Source organism: Oncorhynchus keta, chromosome 36 (assembly GCF_023373465.1).
Source record: "Oncorhynchus keta strain PuntledgeMale-10-30-2019 chromosome 36, Oket_V2, whole genome shotgun sequence".
Taxonomy (NCBI): domain Eukaryota; kingdom Metazoa; phylum Chordata; class Actinopteri; order Salmoniformes; family Salmonidae; genus Oncorhynchus; species Oncorhynchus keta.
In genome coordinates, this window is record NC_068456.1 from 20,090,043 (window position 1) to 20,109,406 (window position 19,364).

Below are 19,364 nucleotides of genomic sequence, written 5' to 3' on the forward strand. Positions count from 1 at the left end.
AACAAGTATTTGAAACACTGCCAATTTTGCAGGTTTTCCTACTTACAAAGCATGTAGAGGTCTGTACTTTTTTATCATAGGTACACTTCAACTGTGAGAGACGGAATCTAAAACAAAAATCCAGAAAATCACATTGTATGATTTTTAAATAATTAATTTGCATTTTATTGACTTCAGACTGACTAGTCTCTACGATCAACTTCATCCTCTATGTTGGATCTCTACAACAGGCTGTACAAAGGTCCTGTTAATCCACGTGCCGTGTAAAGTAGTGCTGCAGCCAGCGGTGAGAAGGCCAGAGCGGCCATGTCGACCAAGAGATTCTGTAGTGCTCCCAGCAGCACTATGGCCAGCAGGTACCCCATGAATAGCAGACTATGCCAGCTACCCTCGCTCAGTGCCCGGGGGCCCTCTGGGTGCAGCAGGCACAGGAAGCCCAGCACCAGGCTCTTGTTCACCATCAGGGTGAAGTACAGGTCAAAGGGTGAGATGTGGGAGCTGATGTGGCGCCGGTGCTCATTCTCAGCCACCTTGGCCAGCCAGGTCAGAGAGAGGCTGTGGAGAAGGAGGGCCAGTGGGGCATAGAGCCACTCCAGAACCTCCACTGACGGGACACCCTGAGACACTGTAGGGAGAAGGGGTGAGTTAGTGTACTGACACAACAGATGATTGACACACCATCACATTTGAGGCTATGAGTCTGTTATTAACTGGTAAATGCTGGTTAGAGAGCCGACTTTCCCCTCAAGCTAAACACTGTAAACGCATTTACCTGTGATAGTGACAGAGGTGAAAGTGATGACTGTGATAAGGCCCATTAGGTGGACTGACGGGAGTAGTGCCAGTCGCAGGCCGTGGCTCCAGCCCACACAGAGCAGAGGCAGCAGGCCCATGGTGAGTGGGTACATGCCAGAGTTGGCACTGGCCTCTGCCCACACACCCAGCACAGCCTGGGCACTCCCACAGATAGAGGGCACCAGCAGGCACTCTCCCAGAGACAGAGAGTAGGGCTTCAGTGGTGCCAGGCCCACGGCATGGAGGACCAGCAAGTATAGCAGAGTCACCAACACCTGGGAGAGACATGCCATAAACACAGGTAAACATTAGCCATTTTAAACATTAGCCGTCAATAGCCATTTTAAACATGAACCATCGTGGAGATTGCAAGAGTTCGCCGATTATGTCCTGCAGTATCAAGAAAAAAACAAACTCAGGTGATTTAGGGTTATTTCATGCCTTGGGCCTGGGTCTTCCAATCATGCATGTGCAAAACATGTACTGTATCAATTCACCCAGGATCCCACTCACAGATATACTGTAGTTCAACTTCACATGCGCAAGTACAGTGAAATGCTTCACTTGCAAGCTCAACCCAACAGTGCAGTAATCAATATCAAAATAGTATAACTAATAAAAAAATGAAATGTATATATACTTTTTTAAAAACACAATAAATAAGAGAAGAAGCTATATACAGGGTCAGTGCCAGTACTGCATTTACAATGTGCAGGGATACTGAATTATTTGAGGTAGATATGTACATGTAGGCGGGGATTAGGAGAAAGTGACTGGTAGCAGGATAAATAATAAATATGATAATAATAACTAGATTGCAACTTTACAAGTAAAGTTGTGAGGCTTTGCGAAAGCTCTTTTAAAAGTATTTTTGTGATAGTGAAAGAAGTTTAAAAAGTTGTACTTTGATTATATAACTTGAATAGTGAAGTCGTAGTCAGTAGTGATCAGTAGATTTGGTCAGTAGTTGTGTGGTTCAGTAGTTGTGGTCAGCAGTTATGTGGTTGTGCTCAAAAGTTGTGTGGATATAGTAGTTAGATGTATGCTCAGCAGGTGTGTGGTTGTGGTCAGTTGTTGTGTGGTCAGAAATGTTACGGTTGTGGTCAGTATTTGTGTGGTTGTTATCAGAAGTTGTGCGGTTGTGGTCAGTAGATGTGGTAAGCAGTTGTGTGGTTGTGGTCAGAAGTTGAGTCGTTGTTGTCCGTAGTTGTGTGGTTGTGGTCATTAGATGTGGTAAGACACTTTTTTGGTGGTCAGAAGTTGGGTGGTTGTGGTCAGTAGTTGTGGTCAGCAATTGAGTTGTCAGTAGTTGTTTGGTCTGAAGTATAGTGCTTCTTGTCAGTAGTTTTGTGCATCTGGTCTAAGTTGTGTAGTTGTGGTCAGTAGTTGTGTGGTTGTGGTCAGAAGTTGTGTGGTTGTGGTCAGTAGCTGTGGTCAGTAGATGAGAGATCAGTATTTGTGTTATCAGAAGTTGCGTGGTTGTGGTTACTAGATGTGGAAAGCAGTTGTGTGGTTGTGGTCAGTTGTAGTTGTGTGGTCAGAAGTTTTGCGGTTGAGGTCAGTAGTTGTGTGGTTGTGGTTAGAAGTTCCGTTCTTGCAGTCTGAAGTTGTGTTGTTGTCCGTAGTTGTGTGTTTGTTGTCACTAGATGTGGTCAGAAGTTGTGTTTGTGGTCAGTACTTGTGTGGTTGTGGTCAGAAATTGTGCAGTTGTGATCAGTAGTTATGTTTTAATGGTCACTAGATGTGGTCAGCAGTGGTATGGTTGTGGTCAGAACTTATGTGGTTGTGGTCAGTAGCTGTGGTCAGCAGTCAAATGGTCAGTATGTCAGTAGGTGTGTTATCATAAGTTGTGTGGTTGTGGTCAGTAGTTGTGTGGCTGTGGTCAGTAGTTGTGTGGTTTTGGTCAGTAGTTATAGTAGGTACCCGAGATGGCATAGCAGTTCAGACGTCTTTTGTCCTCGTCTTGTCGTGTCCTGTATATATATATTTACAACTTTTTTTCACATACATTTTATTTTTATTTTCCATCAACTCATCTTCAAAACACTCTCCTGCAACCCGCCTTTATATTTATAAATAAGTATTATTTACCTCAAATCTGCAATCCTCCAAGAAGCCAGAAGCTAGCCAGAAACTCCAAGAAGCAAGCCAGAAACTAACCAGAAGCTAGCTAGAAGCTAATCAGAAGCTAGTTCAGAAGCTAGTTAGCTTCTTTACTGGCAAATCGTTAGTATTCAGCTAACCACGGTTTGTGGCCATCAGCTATCCTTTAGCTCGAAAATCTATCGCCAGTTTTTGTACGGCGCAGCTCGGAACGGAGCATACCGGACCAATTTTTCTCTCCATGTCCTTGGATTTCAACTGCTCTCTGGACATTCATTCCCGGATCTCACAGCTAGCTAGCTGCTATCCGTGTGTCTATCTGCTCTCGTCGATTCCGGAGCAAACATCAATTACTCCAGAGCTAGCCAGCTCCGTCAATCACTCCTGAGCTCCGTCAATCATAATAATAAAAATAAATAAATTGTCCGATTGTCTATTCTGAGAGCAGCCGGTAAGACAGCTAACGGTTAGCAGGCCGCAGATGGGCGTTCAGGTAACGTCGCGATGGAGGAGCCAGCCGGATCTCCTTCGGGTAGATAACAGTCTCTATGGGGGTGCCACAGGGTTAAATTCTTGGACCGACTCTCTTCTCTGTATACATCAATGAGGTCGCTCTTGCTGCTGGTGAGTCCCTGATCCACCTCTACGCAGACGACACCATTCTGTATACTTCCGGCCCTTCTTTGGACACTGTGTTAACAACCCTCCAGGCAAGCTTCAATGCCATACAACTCTCCTTCCGTGGCCTCCAATTGCTCTTAAATACAAGTAAAACTAAATGCATGCTCTTCAACCGATCGCTACCTGCACCTACCCGCCTGTCCAACATCCTTCACTCATGCTGCCAAACATACCCTTGTAAAACTGACCATCCTACCAATCTTCGACTTTGGCGATGTCATTTACAAAATAGCCTCCAATACCCTACTCAACAAATTGGATGCAGTCTATCACAGTGCAATCCGTTTTGTCACCAAAGCCCCATATACTACCCACCATTGCGACTTGTACGCTCTCGTTGGCTGGCCCTCGCTTCATACTCGTCGCCAAACCCACTGGCTCCATGTCATCTACAAGACCCTGCTAGGTAAAATCCCCCCTTATCTCAGCTCGCTGGTCACCATAGCATCTCCCACCTGTAGCACACGCTCCAGCAGGTATTTCTCTCTAGTCACCCCCAAAACCAATTCTTTCTTTGGCCGCCTCTCCTTCCAGTTCTCTGCTGCCAATGACTGGAACGAACTACAAACATCTCTGAAACTGGAAACACTTATCTCCCTCACTAGCTTTAAGCACCAACTGTCAGAGCACCTTACAGATTACTGCACCTGTACATAGTCCACCTATAATTTAGCCCAAACAACTACCTCTTTCCCAACTGTATTTAATTTATTTATTTATTTTGCTCCTTTGCACCCCATTATTTTTATTTCTACTTTGCACATTCTTCCATTGCAAAACTACCATTCCAGTGTTTTACTTGCTATATTGTATTTACTTTGCCACCATGGCCTTTTTTGCCTTTACCTCCCTTCTCACCTAATTTGCTCACATTGTATAGAGACTTGTTTACACTGTATTATTGACTGTATGTTTGTTTTACTCCATGTGTAACTCTGTGTCGTTGTATCTGTCGAACTGCTTTGCTTTATCTTGGCCAGGTCGCAATTGTAAATGAGAACTTGTTCTCAACTTGCCTACCTGGTTAAATAAAGGTGAAATAAAAAGGTAGTTGTGTGGTTGTAGTCAGAAGTTGTGTGGTTGTTGTCACAAGTTGTGTGGTTGTGGTCAGTAGTTGTGTGGTTGTGGCCAGGAGTTGTGTGGTTGTGGTCAGACGTTGGGTGGTTGTGGTCAGTAGTTGTGGTCAGTAGAAGAGAGGTCAGTGTTGTGGGGTTGTGGTCAGTTGTTGTGGTCAGTGGTTGTGGTCAGTAGTTGTGTGGTTGTGGTCAGCAGTTGAGTGGTCAGTAGGTGTGTTATCAGAAGTTGTGTGGTTCTGGTCAGAAGTTGTGTGGTTGTTGTCAGTATGTCTGTAGTTGTGGTCACTAGATGCGGTCACACATTGTGTGGTTGTGGTCAGTAGGTGTGTGGTTGTGGTCAGAAGTTGTGTGATTTTATCAGTAGTTGTGGTCAAAAGTTGTGTGGTTGTGGTCAGACATTGTGTGGTTGTGGTCACTAGATGTGGTCAGAGGTTGTGTGGTTGTGGTCAGTAGTTGTGTGGTTGTGGTCAGTAGTTGTGTGGTTTTTGTCAGTAGTTGTAGTAGGTAGTTGTGTGGTTGTAGTCAGAAGTTGTGTGGTTGTGGTCACAAGTTGTGTGGTTGTGGTCAGTAGTTGTGTGGTTGTGGTCAGTAGTTGTGTGGTTGTGGCCAGGAATTGTGTGGTTGTGGTCAGACGTTGGGTGGTTGTGGTCAGTAGTTGTGGTCAGTAGAAGAGAGGTCAGTAGTTGTGTGGTCAGTGTTGTGGGGTTGTGGTAAGTAGTTGTGTGGTTGTGGTCAGTTGTTGTGGTCAGTAGTTGTGTGGTTGTGGTTGTGGTCAGCAGTTGAGTGGTCAGTAGGTGTGTTATCAGAAGTTGTATGGTTCTGGTCAGAAGTTGTGTGGTTGTTGTCGGTATGTCTGTAGTTGTGGTCTCTAGATGCGGTCACACATTGTGTGGTTGTGGTCAGTAGGTGTGTGGTTGTGGTCAGAAGTTGTGTAATTTCATCAGTAGTTGTGGTCAAAAGTTGAGTGGTAGGAAGTTGTGTGGTTGTGGTCAGACATTGTGTGGTTGTGGTCACTAGATGTGGTCAGAAGTTGTGTGGTTGTGGTCAGAAGCTGTGTGGTGGTGGTCAGTAGTTGTGTGGTTATGGTCAGAAGTTGTGTGGTTGTGGTCAGATGTTGTGTGATTGTGGTCAGACATTGGGTGGTTGTGGTCAGTAGTTGTGGTCAGTAGAAGAGAGGTCGGTAGTTGTGTGGCCAGAGTTGTGTGTGGTGGTAAGTAGTTGTGTGGTTGTGGTCACTAGATGTGGTAAGAAGTTGTGTGGTTGTGGTCAGCAGTTGAGTGGTCAGTAGATGAGTGGTCAGTGGTTGTGTGGTTATGGTCACTAAAGGTGTTCAGCAGTCGTGTGTTTGTGGTCAGTTGTTGTGTGGTTGTGGTCAGTAGTTGTGTGGTTGTGGTAAGTCATTGTGTGGTTGTGGTCACTAGATAAGGTAAGCAATTGTCTTATTGTGGTCAAAAGTTGTTTCATTGTGGTCAGTAGTTGTGTGATTGTGGTTAGTCATTATGTGGTTGTGGTCACTAGATATGGTAAGCAATTGTGTTGTTGCGGTCAGAAGTTGTGTCGTTGTGGTTAGTAGTGGTGTGGTTGTGGTAAGTCATTGTGTGGTTGTGGTCACTAGATATGGTAAGCAATTGTGTTATTGTGGTCAGAAATTGTGTGGTTGTGGTCAGTAGTTGTGTGGTTGTGGTCAAAGGTTGTGTGGTTGTCGTCAGAAGTTGTGTTTTTATGGTCAATAGATGTGGTCAACATTTGTGTGGTAGTGGTCAGAAGTTGTGGTCAGTAGTTGAATGGTCATTAGGTGTGTTATCATAAGTTGTGTGGTTGTGATCAGTAGTTGTGTGGTTGTTGTCAGTAGCTCTGTGGTTGTGGTCACTAGATGTGGTCAGAAGTTGTGTGATTGTGGTCACTAGTTGTACGGTTGTGGTCAAAAGTTGTGTGGTTTTGGTTAGTAGTTGTCAAAAATTAGAGTTATCAGTAGTTGTGTGGTTGTGGTCAGGAGTTGTGTTGTTGTTGTCAATAGATGTTGTCAGTAGTTGTGTGGTTGTGGTCTGTAGTTGTGTGGTCAATATTTGTGTAGTTGTGATCAGTAATTGTGGTCACTCTCTTCACTCTCGTCATCATTTTTGCCCTCTGTGTCTGTGAGTATCAATAGCAACGGCTCCATTTAGGCTGCTCAATGATGACACAGAGACCTGTTAGTAGACGTGAGCTAGAAACCTTTTGTCACTCTAAACTCTGTCAAACATCTGTAACTTTTTATTGGTATAAACTATTCCTAATCCGCTCTATCCAAACAGAGGGGTACATCCCACCCTTCTCTTTAGAGACAGGCAAACTAGCCGGTTAAGTTATTTAGAGCACTTAGCATGATCCTGCAAAGGAGGACAAAGCTAGTAAGCATTATAAATATTCTCTTTATCATTCCAGATCGTCCAGACCGGGAAAGTATTCTTAATCTTAACGCTAGCTGTTTGGTCTGAAACAGATTGACAAATCATGGCAATTTGAAGAGCTATGGAGACATTTGTTGAAGCGAGTCAAGCATTGCTAGGCAACAGTAGCATTGGCAACACTGCTGCCTTTTGGCTAAAGCAAGTGTGAGAAACATGCTAACATACAGTACAGTGCATGAAGATGAACGGAGCAAAGAATATAGAGATCCTTGATGAAAACCTGCTCCAGAGCGCTCAGGACCTCAGACTGGGGCGAAGGCTCAACTTCCAACAGGACAGCAACCCTAAGCACACACCCACGACAACGCAGGAGTGACTTCGGGATAAGTCTCTGAATGTACTTGAGTGGCCCAGCCAGAGCCCGGTCTTGAACACATTCAAACATCTCTGGAGAGACCTGAAAATAGCTGTGCAGCAACACTCCCCATCCAACCTGACAGAGCTTGAGGTGAATTGCAGAAAGAATGGGAGAAACTCCCCAAATACAGCTGTGCCAAGCTTGTAGCATCATACCAAAGAAGACTTGAGGCTGTAATCACTTCCAAAGGTGTTTCAACAAAGTACTGGGTCTGCATACTTATGTAAATGTGATATTTCACTTTTCTATTTATGATACATTTCCTTTGTCATTATGGGGCGGCAGGGTAGCCTCGTGGTTAGAGCGTTAGACTAGTAACCGAAAGGTTGCCAATTCAAACCCCCGAGCTGAAATGTATTATAAATAGAAAAGTGAAATATCACATTTACATGTTACATAAGTATGCAGACCCAGCCCCTGAACAGGCAGTTCCTAGGCTGTCATTGAAAATAAGAATTTGATCTTAACTCACTTGCCTGGTTGAATAGAGGTTAAAAAAAATAAATGAGGTATTGTGTGTAGATTGATGAGATGAAAATATATATTCCCCTATATTCTATTGTTTCCAGTACTTGTCTAATATTATCTCCAATATATCGTCCATGTAAAAAAAACTGTCTGATTAGGATAAATAATATCTGAAAATACCTTTTTAATTCTATGCTCCAAGCATTTAGCTGGAATTTTTGCATTACAGCACTGAAGTGTAAGAGGCCTCCAATTTTTTTAATGGACTGGATCTTCATACTGTATATACCACTTGGATCCTGTTTCAGTAATAATTAAATCAGACCTTCTTGTTGCATGACCGATAATCTACTGTTTATATAGGAGTGGTTAAAACATGCTAAAAATGGTCCTCTGAGTATATCAAAAAAAGTTTGGTATACTTCCACCGGTATGCCATCCAGCCCTGGAGTTTTCCCGGACTTAAAGGCTTTAATTGCATCAAGAAGTTCTTCCTCTGTAATTTGGCCTTCACACGAGTCTTTCTGTACAGATGTACATTTTACATTAATAATAGGAAAAAAATCTATACAATTAGCTTCGGTTACTGGAGATGGAGGAGACTGAAATGAAAACATATTCTTAAAGTACTTCACTTCCTCTTTCAAAATATTGTTCGGTGAATCATGCAGGATTTGTAACAAGTTTCAATAAAAAAAATTGGTAGCATTTCTATGTTGAAGACTGAAAAATTATTTTCCCCATATTCCATCCAGTCCATTTCTTTTTATAATATGTTACACTGGATCTTTCTTGAATAAGTTCCTCAATTTCTAATGTTTTTTCCTTTATCTTAACATATGCCTCTATGGTACTGTTTTTATTGCTATCAAACTGTACTGTTAGTCCTTCAATTTCCTTTGTTAATATGTACTCTTTTGACCTAAATTGCTTTTGTTTTATTGATGAGTACTGAATTGCATGGCCTCTAAAGGCACATTTAAAAGTGTCCCATACAATAAGGGGAAGATGTACATTCTCCCTACTTCCACTCACACTACAACCAGCACTGCAGCTGCAATGAGTGAGTATAGCAAAGTGTTCCGATGAGCTTGCGTTGTTATTATTAGCGGCTTCTGTCTTCTTTATTATCAAGGAATATTTCACTTTCTCTGGTTATAGGAGTAATGCAGGAATAATGCAGTTTGACTTGAGTTTTGCCATCAACTGGAAGACTGTGTCCCCTTTTCTCAGTGGAGGGAGAGAAAGTGGAAGGAAGGTGAGTCGGGTGAGAGGCAGCCTCAACGCTGCTCTTTGCCTCCCCTCAGACTGACCATCAGATGCAGGCCATCAGCCGAGTAAAACCAAAGCTAATGATTATGCTCACTCAGCTGTGCCTCACAAATTATACAACAAATGACCTATTACCAGTGTGATCATATACTGTACACGTCTTTTTTTATATGTGTATATATAGATGATTTCAAAATGGTCAGAGAAGAACAACATTGGCAGGGCAATTCAAGCATAGCCAAAATGCAGTTATAATGTATTGGGCCTATAGCTTACTACACAAACGTCATTGCAACAGAACTGTTTTTAATTGGTTAATGTTGCATAGGCTTACGCTGTTGAAGTCATGTTTAAAAATAATTTGAGTGGTAGATCTCGGCTTGACTCAGAAATTGATCTCGACTCAGAAAAGGTTGGTGACCACTGCTGTAAGTGTACACATACATGGAGACTCCCTAATATACAAGCACACATGTTCACTCATAACCCCATTATATAAGCACATAAATCAAATCAAATTGTATTGGTCACATACACATATTTAGCAGATGTTACCCATACTAATATATGGGAACAGATTGATAATATGTGACTAGAAGCACATTTCAGGAATTAGCAATATTATTATTTGTAAAAGTTACCACATAGGAAAGGCCTAATGATGATAAGAAACATTATGTTGGCTCATGAAAAATCCCAACACCACAACTCAAAACCCGACACAGATTATTCCTATAATAACCCTGAACAAACGGTGACCTACCTGTACAAAGGTGATTGGTACAGCAAACGGGTAGTGGTACTGGGGAATGAAGATGTCAGCTACAAAGCTGCGGAGCCGATCTGCCAGGGCATATAACACCACGACCACAAGGGTGGCGCTAAAGCAGAGTAATGGCACAAGAGGCTTCCATACATCAGATGAAAGCCTCCTCAGTGTACAAGCACTCCTCCTCCATCTCATCCACCAGGGACTGCTCAGGGAACACAATGGTACAGAGTGTTATACGCATGGAGTGTAGTTCATGAGATTATTGATTAACACGTACACTAATTGGAATGCACTGCAATTAACTGCTTATCAAACAAGTGTCTACATTTAAGTACTATTTAACTACTGTCTACTATTATACAAAACAGGTGAATACCATTCTGTGAGGAGACAGCCCACGGTAGTGGGGTGGGTACCCCTGTGGTTCATTGTCATAGTCCAACTGCCTCTCAGCGAGGGGAAGAGGGGCTGGAGTCAAACTATCAGCCCTTCTACTGCAGCAGGTAATAGAGGTAGAGTCATCGTTCCTCCACTCCCTAAATATTGGGGAGATCACCGATCACTTCCATGGCATAAATCACATTGATATCTTTATTTCTTTATTATTTTAACTTACCATTGAAGTGAGGTACTGTAGTTGTAATTTCCAAAACACTTTGACAGAACAATAAATGGAATACACCCTATATATACTCAGACACTAATCTATAAGCCCTGAACTTTAGACTCTGTCACTAACCGGCTACCACCTGGTACTCTACCCTGCACCTTAGAGACTGCTGCCCTACATTCTTAGAAAAAAGGTGCTATCTAGAACCAAAAAGAGTTCTTTGGCTGTCCTCATTGAAGATCCCTTTGAATAACCCCTTTTAGTTCCAGGTAGAACCCTTTAGAACCCGTTCTATCTGGAATCAAAAAGGGATCTCCTATGGGGACAGAACCTTTTTTTTTTAGAGTGTATGTGCTGTACATAGTCATTGAACACTGGTCACTTTAATAATGTTTACATACTGTTTTACCCACTTCATATGTATATACTGTATTCTAGTCAAGGCTTGTCCTATTTAAATACTGCTGTACACACCTTTTCTATTCACATACTGTCTATACTGTCTATAAACATAGCTAATTTCCTGCAATGCTATTCATTTTGCATGGGGTTTTATACTGTGTATTTATATACTGGATTCTTGACATAGCTCACTCTAATATATCTACACTACATATCATTCTTAGTTCAACTTGTGTAAATGCATCCGGTGTGTACTGTATATGTATAGATTGCATTTGGATTACTGTTACAGTGCTATTTCGTTCTACATTTCTTAATTTCTTGTTATTTTAATAATTTTCGATTTGTGTGCTTGTTTGACATTTTACTGCATTGTTAGGAGCGAGTAAAATAAGCATGTCGCTGCACCCGCTATAACATAGGCTAAACTGTCTACGCAACCAATAAACTTCGATTTGATTTATAAGAAAATGTTCTGCTGTTTCCTAGACATTTCATATCCACCTTTCTATCTGTAATCTGTAATATAGGGTGGAAAGATTGGTTTGATTTTACAAAAGGGCATGCTATTAGTAACATTACCAGATTGGAAATGTCATTATGTAAATAAACCATGCATACATACTTATTTTACATCTTGGTAAACGGAACTTACTGAAGGGACGATGATACTCTACAATGGTAGTGTACATAGCTAGTCTGTTATGTAACCTCACACACCAGAATCATAAACATGTGACATAGGCACCATATAAGACTCAAATAGACCCAAGCATAAGAACAGCAAATCTAACATTGTTACACTTAATATGTGCATGATGAAAACGGTCAAACTGATGGACTTACCATTGAGTCTCTATTCCATCATGGTGTTTTTACAGTAGGTGTTTATTCCACTTATTCAACATTCCACAATCTCCTTCAGCGTCCCTCTTCTTCCTCTCCTCTCCAAGCAATATTCACATATGAAACAGGTTGGTGGGGTATATTAACCACAGAAGCGTGTTCCATATCAACCAGGTTTAAAACAGTGCCCTTCCTCTGTTCTGTGGGGTAGCGGTGGAGTGTGTGATGGCCAATGGCCCGAGCGGAATGCATTTTCCATGAGAACCTACATGAACACTAAGCACTCATTTAGGTATTGACATCTAGATGGACTTTAACCTCACAAAGTGTCTCTGTTGGTGGGCAAAATCCACTAACAAATAAAGTATGTGTCTACATATTCTTGAATAGGGAAATATTGTTACATTTGCATTGCATCAAACCCCATCTCTATTTTGTTTAACAGAAAAGGATTAAGCAACAGTAGCCCTCTAAAATGAGTGATGAACAGTTGTTCTACACACCATATGTAAATAGATCACCCAACGGTGGCTGATAAAATCCCTAAAAGGAGAGGTGTTTTCAGATAGAACAATCTGACAGATTTTACCCCATGCATGCCAGCTGGTTATATACCCAGGATGCAATTGTAGGCATTGTATACCCTGAAGCTATTTGGAAAATAACTGTGAGCCACATTGTAGATGGTCGTAAACTTTGACACATTGTACAAACAGCAAGGCTTGTTCCTGGTTTTATGCTATATGCTTGTAGAGCTCATACTATATGTAGCCTATTGTTAAAAGCACACATACAGTACATGTGTGTGTCATGATTGCTTTCTGTACTGTATGGAAGTTCTGTTAGACCTATGTCTGATCTTTTGACTTTCCTTTCTTAAATTCCTTAATAAACTATGTATTTGTCTGATCTATGCTCAGCATTTGTAGCCATACATATTTACCTTATCATTCAACTAGGATACTAGAACACAAATGTGACATGCCATACTGCTTAGTATGACTTCATGGAGGTGTGTCTAATCCTACAGTTAACCCTGGTGGGAATCTCATCACTGATCATTCACAGCGTGGTACAGACATCTGCTTGTGACATTGTTGACCCCCCTCTCAATTCAAAGGGCCTTATTGGCATGGGAAACATAAGTTTACATTGCCAAAGCAAGTGAAATAGATAATAAACAATAGTGAAATAAACAATAAAACATGTAGAGTGAACATTACACTCACAAAAGTTTAAAAGGAATAGAGACATTTTAAATGTCATATCTCTCTCTCCTCTCGCTCTCTCTGTCTCTCTCTGTCCTAACTCTCCGCAGCACTGACACTCCTGTGCTATTCCAGCAGAGGAGAACAGCAATTATCAAGTATTTCTGAAAAAGAATATGCATGTGAGTGTGTATACTAGCTGGCCTCTGTATCTCCCTACCAAACTTCACAACACCTCAGAAATGTCTAGTAACCTGAGCCATGCAGCCATCTGGGCAAAGCGCTCAAAGTAAACAGACTCATGTGACTTGAGAAGAGAAGGAGGTCCTCTGGTCTCTGTATTCAAACAGCAGAGAGGGCCTAATGCATAGCCAGGGTACTATAGCAACATGCCTGATCAAACTAGCACACAACACAGTGTGGAACCTGGAGAGACGGATTCATCAAGATTGGTTGATACTTTATCAGTAACATCAACAGTTCTATTTATCAAAATAATTAATCAAGCTGAAGTCCTCACCATTGTGTGGTTGTGTTGTATTGTATAATAATATAAGCTTATACCCCTAATATATTTCAGTGTCTATGTCTGCCATAGGTATTCATAAAAAGATCAACAATTGAAATATCTGTTGAACATGTTGGAGGTGTTTAATGGATCTGTCGATTGTAGAATAATATAGAATAATTATTGACTGAATCATTTGATTTGGGAGGGATGGAGTCATACGACAGGGGTCCACGAGGAAAACCTGATTTGGGGTGGTGTTCATGGTCTGACTATATGTTAGACTGAGACCGAAGGCCATTCTCTTCTTTCTATCACTCTCCTCCCTCACCTGTCACAGCCAGCACCCATGTGGCATTCTAGAGCACTTATCACTGCTAAGTCGTCAAGGCAACCCGCTAAAATAAGGCCCTGACAAGGAGGTGTGAGAGTGACTGAGAAAAAAGGCAAGGAAAACAACTCTTTTACACCGGAGCCAAGCAAAACAGTTTTGTGGCAATTTGACAGACATTTAACCGTATATATATTTGGTTGGCTGGTCAAGAATTTGCCAGAAATTTTTACTATTCTCACTATGGAAGGATATCTCCCTGATAAGGGAACATAGGGGGCAGCAGCTGCGCCTCCCAAATGTCTGGCACTGGGAAACAACATGGGCATAGTGGTGTCCAGGTGAGTGTAAGGTCTAACTGCTAGCTATAGGCATCTCAGCTTGTGTCAGTAGTCTAATATGGGTTACGTGCATGCATCCCTGAAGAATATAATTATGTTGGTCAAATATATTGCTGAATAAATAATACATCTAATGTCCTTAGTTAACGCTGGGTAATGCAGCTCTGTCTTTGTGTATTTGTCTCAGAGTGACTAACTGTCGTGTAGAACCATCCAGAAAACGCAGCAGCGCCTTGCAACCAAAAAACAACACCCCCTACAGGAAGGTCAATGGTACTATCAAATCATCCCAATGTCACACACTGACTCCAGTGCAGAGACAGACCCAAGGTAGGTTATCAGCCCATATTATATCAAGTGGATATAAGATTAAGTATAAATGTGGATTTAAAGTTGTGACTGGAGTTATCATGAGGGGATTTATGATCAAAGGACCACAATCTGGGCCTCCAGATGGTGCAGCGGTCTAGAGCACTGCATCGCAATGCTAGATGCGTTACTACAGAACTGGGTTCATTCCCGGGATGTGCCACGACCGGCCGTGGACGGGAGTCCCATAGGACGGCACACAATTGTCCGGGCGAGGGGAGGGTTTGGCCGATGGGGCTTTACTTGGCTCATCATCATCACGCTCTAGCGACTCCTTGTGGCGGGCCGTGTACCTGCAAGCTGAACCCAGTCGCCAGTTGAACATTGTTTCCAATATGCATTTCGGCTCTGTGTGTATGATTTTCTCTGATGTGTGTGTGTGCGAGCGCAGGTACATGTGTGTGTGCATACTGTTGTCCAGTAGTGTGTGAGCCTGAGGTGCAGGAGGTGTTAATTCCTACCTTCCCAGAGAGGGTAAGTGTGCAGAGAGGCTACATCACCCCCCAGCAGGTATATAACCTGTTGAACGCAGAGGCTGGACATCCCGCTCTACATGATCCGAATTACATCCTCATCCTGGACTGTCGCAGTGCAGAGAGGTGGGAGCACTCACGCAACACAACTTCAGAACACAAACATGCACACCCAATGTAGCCACTTGATCACTACACCTCACAAGACTTGTTGTAGATACATGTACAGTGCCTTGCGAAAGTATTCGGCCCCCTTGAACTTTGCGACCTTTTGCCACATTTTAGGCTTCAAACATAAAGATATAAAACTGTATTTTTTTGTGAAGAATCAACAACAAGTGGGACACAATCATGAAGTGGAACGACATTTATTGGATATTTCAAACTTTTTTTAACAAATCAAAAACTGAAAAATTGGGTGTGCAAAATTATTCAGCCCCTTTACTTTCAGTGCAGCAAACTCTCTCCAGAAGTTCAGTGAGGATCTCTGAATGATCCAATGTTGACCTAAATGACTAATGATGATAAATACAATCCACCTGTGTGTAATCAAGTCTCTGTATAAATGCACCTGCACTGTGATAGTCTCAGAGGTCCGTTAAAAGCGCAGAGAGCATCATGAAGAACAAGGAACACACCAGGCAGGTCCGAGATACTGTTGTGAAGAAGTTTAAAGCCGGATTTGGATACAAAAAGATTTCCCAAGCTTTAAACATCCCAAGGAGCACTGTGCAAGCGATAATATTGAAATGGAAGGAGTATCAGACCACTGCAAATCTACCAAGACCTGGCAGTCCCTCTAAACTTTCAGCTCATACAAGGAGAAGACTGATCAGAGATGCAGCCAAGAGGCCCATGATCACTCTGGATGAACTGCAAAGATCTACAGCTGAGGTGGGAGACTCTGTCCATAGGACAACAATCAGTCGTATATTGCACAAATCTGGCCTTTATGGAAGAGTGGCAAGAAGAAAGCCATTTCTTAAAGATATCCATAAAAAGTGTAGTTTAATGTTTGCCACAAGCCACCTGGGAGACACACCAAACATGTGGAAGAAGGTGCTCTGGTCAGATGAAACCAAAATTGAACTTTTTGGCAACAATGCAAAACGTTATGTTTGGCGTAAAAGCAACACAGCTCATCACCCTGAACACACCATCCCCACTGTCTAACACGGTGGTGGCAGCATCATGGTTTGGGCCTGCTTTTCTTCAGCAGGGACAGGGAAGATGATTAAAATTGATGGGAAGATGATGGAGCCAAATACAGGACCATTCTAAAAGAAAACCTGATGGAGTCTGCAAAAGACCTGAGACTGGGACGGAGATTTGTGTTCCAACAAGACAATGATCCAAAACATAAAGCAAAATCTACAATGGAATGGTTCAAAAATAAACATATCCAGGTGTTAGAATGGCCAAGTAAAGTCCAGACCTGAATCCAATCGAGAATCTGTGGAAAGAACTGAAAACTGCTGTTCACAAATGCTCTCCATCCAACCTCACTGAGCTTGAGCTGTTTTACAAGGAGGAATGGGAAAAAATTTCAGTCTCTCGATGTGCAAAACTGATAGAGACATACCCCAAGCGACTTACAGCTGTAATCGCAGCAAAAGGTGGCGCTACAAAGTATTAACTTAAGGGGGCTGAATAATTTTGCATGCCCAATTTTTCAGTTTTTGATTTGTTAAAAAAGTTTGAAATATCCAATAAATGTTGTTCCACTTCATGATTGTGTCCCACTTGTTGTTGATTCTTCACAAAAAAATACAGTTTTATATCTTTATGTTTGAATCTTGAAATGTGGCAAAAGGTCGCAAAGTTCAAGGGGGGCGAATACTTTCGCAAGGCACTGTAAGTAGTGTAGGGGCCTGAGGGCACAGACTTAATGTGTTATGAAATCTGTTAAAATTGTATAACTGCCTCCATTTTGCTGGACCCCAGGAAGAGTAGCTGCTGCCTTGGCAGGAACTAATGGGGATTCATAATAAATATAAATACTTACTGTAAAAGCATTGTGTTGATATGTGTGTGTTCATTGGTTGTCAGGTACAAGCAGAGTCATCTGGTTACAGCCAGGGCTAGTGTGACAGTGATCCACCCAGATCTGGGCTGTCTGATCAGCTGTGTGCAGCTCCAGGAGTTCTCTATCATATTGTTGTACGCTGAGGAGGGCCACAGCCCAGGTAATACACTGCACACTCCTTTGCTACAACATCCGACACAATCAACACAGACACTGTACAACCTCAGCAACACAAAAGCACCCTTCTATCCTTCACTGTGTGGTTGTTTTATGTCTGTCTGTGTGTGTATCAGTGGGCAGTTTGGAGGCCAGGGCAGCCTCCCCGTTCCTCCAGCGCTGCTTCTTCCAGCTCAGTGACCTGGGCATGGACCCTGTCATCCTCCTAGGGGGCTTCGCTGCCTTCCACACCCTCTACCCCTTCCTCTGCAACTCCCGCATGGCTCTTCTAGAACCCGACAGGTACGCCCTCACCATCTACCCCTCTGAGATCCTGGAAGGGGAGCTCTACCAGGGCTCAGCTGCTCAGGCCTCTGACTACCACATCCTTGAGAACCTTAACATCACCCATGTGGTCAACGCTACGGCTGAATGCCCTGATGCATTTCCCAGCACCCTCAGCTACCTGAGGCTGCGGCTGAGCGATGACGCCCAGCAGGACTTAGTGGAGGCGCTGCCCCAGGCTGCGAGGTTCATCGCTGGAGCCCTGAGCAGCGAGGTTGGGGGTAGGGTGCTGGTGCACTGCAGCATGGGGCGGAGCCGTAGCTCAGCGCTAACGCTAGCCTTCCTAATGCAGCACCAGCGCTGGACACTGCTGCATGCCATCCGCTGGCTGAAGGAGAGGAGAGCATGCACGGCGCCCAACGTGAACTTCCTGCGGCAGCTGTTGACCTACGAGGAGCAGCTGTTCGGACGAAGGCTTACCTCGCTGGACGACATCCGCCTGTGAAGTTATGTGGTTTGGGCAGTGCAGTTTCTGTGCATAATTCATGGAGAGGGAGGTGGACTGTGGACAGAGCCCACTGTGATTCAAATAATGGCGTTTTTAAAGACTCATTGGGAGAGTTGTATGACCTTGATGGTCTTAATAACTTTAAGCAGTTTGGTTTTCTTTGTCATTGTTGCCCTAGGTCTAGGAATGTGTTTTATTAAGGGTTATTTGAGGGATGATGTTTTTTCAGAACACTAGGATGCTGATGTTGCAGCATTAGAGTCAATAAGGGGAGAGGAAGTGAATATATTTGCATCAGTGCTGATACCAGCTTATACAGAGGCCATCTGTGTATTCAATGCTTGGTTAGAAACTTGTTCAGCTCTAATATTTTGTCTGGGACCTGGTAGAGCTACAAATAATATAAACATATTTCCCTGTTCTCCTATCACTGAACATAAAACTACTGAACAGTTATGCTTAGAAGAAAGCAGTCATTTGGTGGTTACTAGACATTTTGCATTCAAAGTGAGGATGCTCTGTGTATGAAACACACGGACATAAATTCCAGTTGAAAGGGCCTCAAGAGGTCAAAGTTGGGTTGTTATAGCCATATCGTTTACACCTGTGTCCAGGCCTTTGAATGGAGTAATGAAAGGCAGAGGAAATGGAGGAAGTAACCTACATAAATTAGTACAATAGTGTGTTTTAAAAACTGTGAACAGGTCACTGCAAGGATAAAGGAGAATGGGTATTGAGTTGTTTTTTCCCCCAATACAAAAGTGGACACACATACAAGAGTTTGTTCACACCGACTGTACCATGGAGAAAGGTACTTTCTTCCAAAGTAATAGATGGTCGTTTCTGTACACAGTGCTAACAGTGGATTATCCCATTTGATTCATAAGACTGAATGTGACTGAATGTGGCTGTACCCCCCCCCCATACACACACCCATACACCAAGCTCCTCCCCTGCAGCTCTCTCCAGCCAGCTTCCTTCTAGAACAACTGGGAAGCAGATCGAGACTCTTCTGGAATGTGGAAGGACCACATGATAAATGACCCCGCCTCCTACTACTGGGGTGAAATTGGGGTCTATAAAGTTCTTAGTACCTGTGCCTGTTAAAGAAATCACCATGAAACTTACAGTTAACAAATCCAAATAGAGAAATTCAGTTTGGTGTGACTATTGCAGCCTGACCTTTAGGCTAAGGGCCTATAATGGCTTACATTGCTTAAATGAGTTAGATACACATATTACATTTTTAGGGGCAAACTGTCAAAGTAAGAATCAACCAACATAAAAGGACAAAAACATTTTTAGTAGGGCTTGGGTCTAGGCTAA

The 19,364-nt window shown here is 42.7% G+C and overlaps 2 protein-coding genes across 3 annotated transcripts in view; one reads left to right on the forward strand and one right to left on the reverse strand.

The window, feature by feature from the left end:
- The window catches only part of LOC118369775 (uncharacterized), a 27,163-nt gene continuing 7,799 nt past the window's right edge, over nt 1–19,364 (reverse strand). Inside the window, exons 1-5 of one of the 2 annotated variants that reach the window (XM_052498638.1) lie at nt 11,834–12,083; nt 10,352–10,511; nt 9,967–10,177; nt 773–1,070; nt 1–625 (exon numbers count right to left, since the gene is read on the reverse strand). In XM_052498638.1, the coding sequence (XP_052354598.1) occupies nt 222–625; nt 773–1,070; nt 9,967–10,177; nt 10,352–10,410 (972 nt within the window). In that variant the 5' untranslated portion in view covers nt 10,411–10,511; nt 11,834–12,083 and the 3' untranslated portion in view covers nt 1–221. Of the gene's footprint in view, nt 626–772; nt 1,071–9,966; nt 10,178–10,351; nt 10,512–11,833; nt 12,084–19,364 lie in introns of those variants that run through there. The other variant, XM_035754466.2, reaches the window with a different exon arrangement.
- LOC118369774 (probable rhodanese domain-containing dual specificity protein phosphatase) lies at nt 13,863–18,888 on the forward strand. The gene is made up of 4 exons (XM_035754465.2): nt 13,863–14,221; nt 14,409–15,189; nt 17,113–17,249; nt 17,383–18,888. The coding sequence occupies exons 2-4, from the start codon at nt 14,960–14,962 to the stop codon at nt 18,033–18,035; spliced, it is 1,020 nt and encodes a 339-aa protein (XP_035610358.1). The 5' UTR covers nt 13,863–14,221; nt 14,409–14,959; the 3' UTR covers nt 18,036–18,888.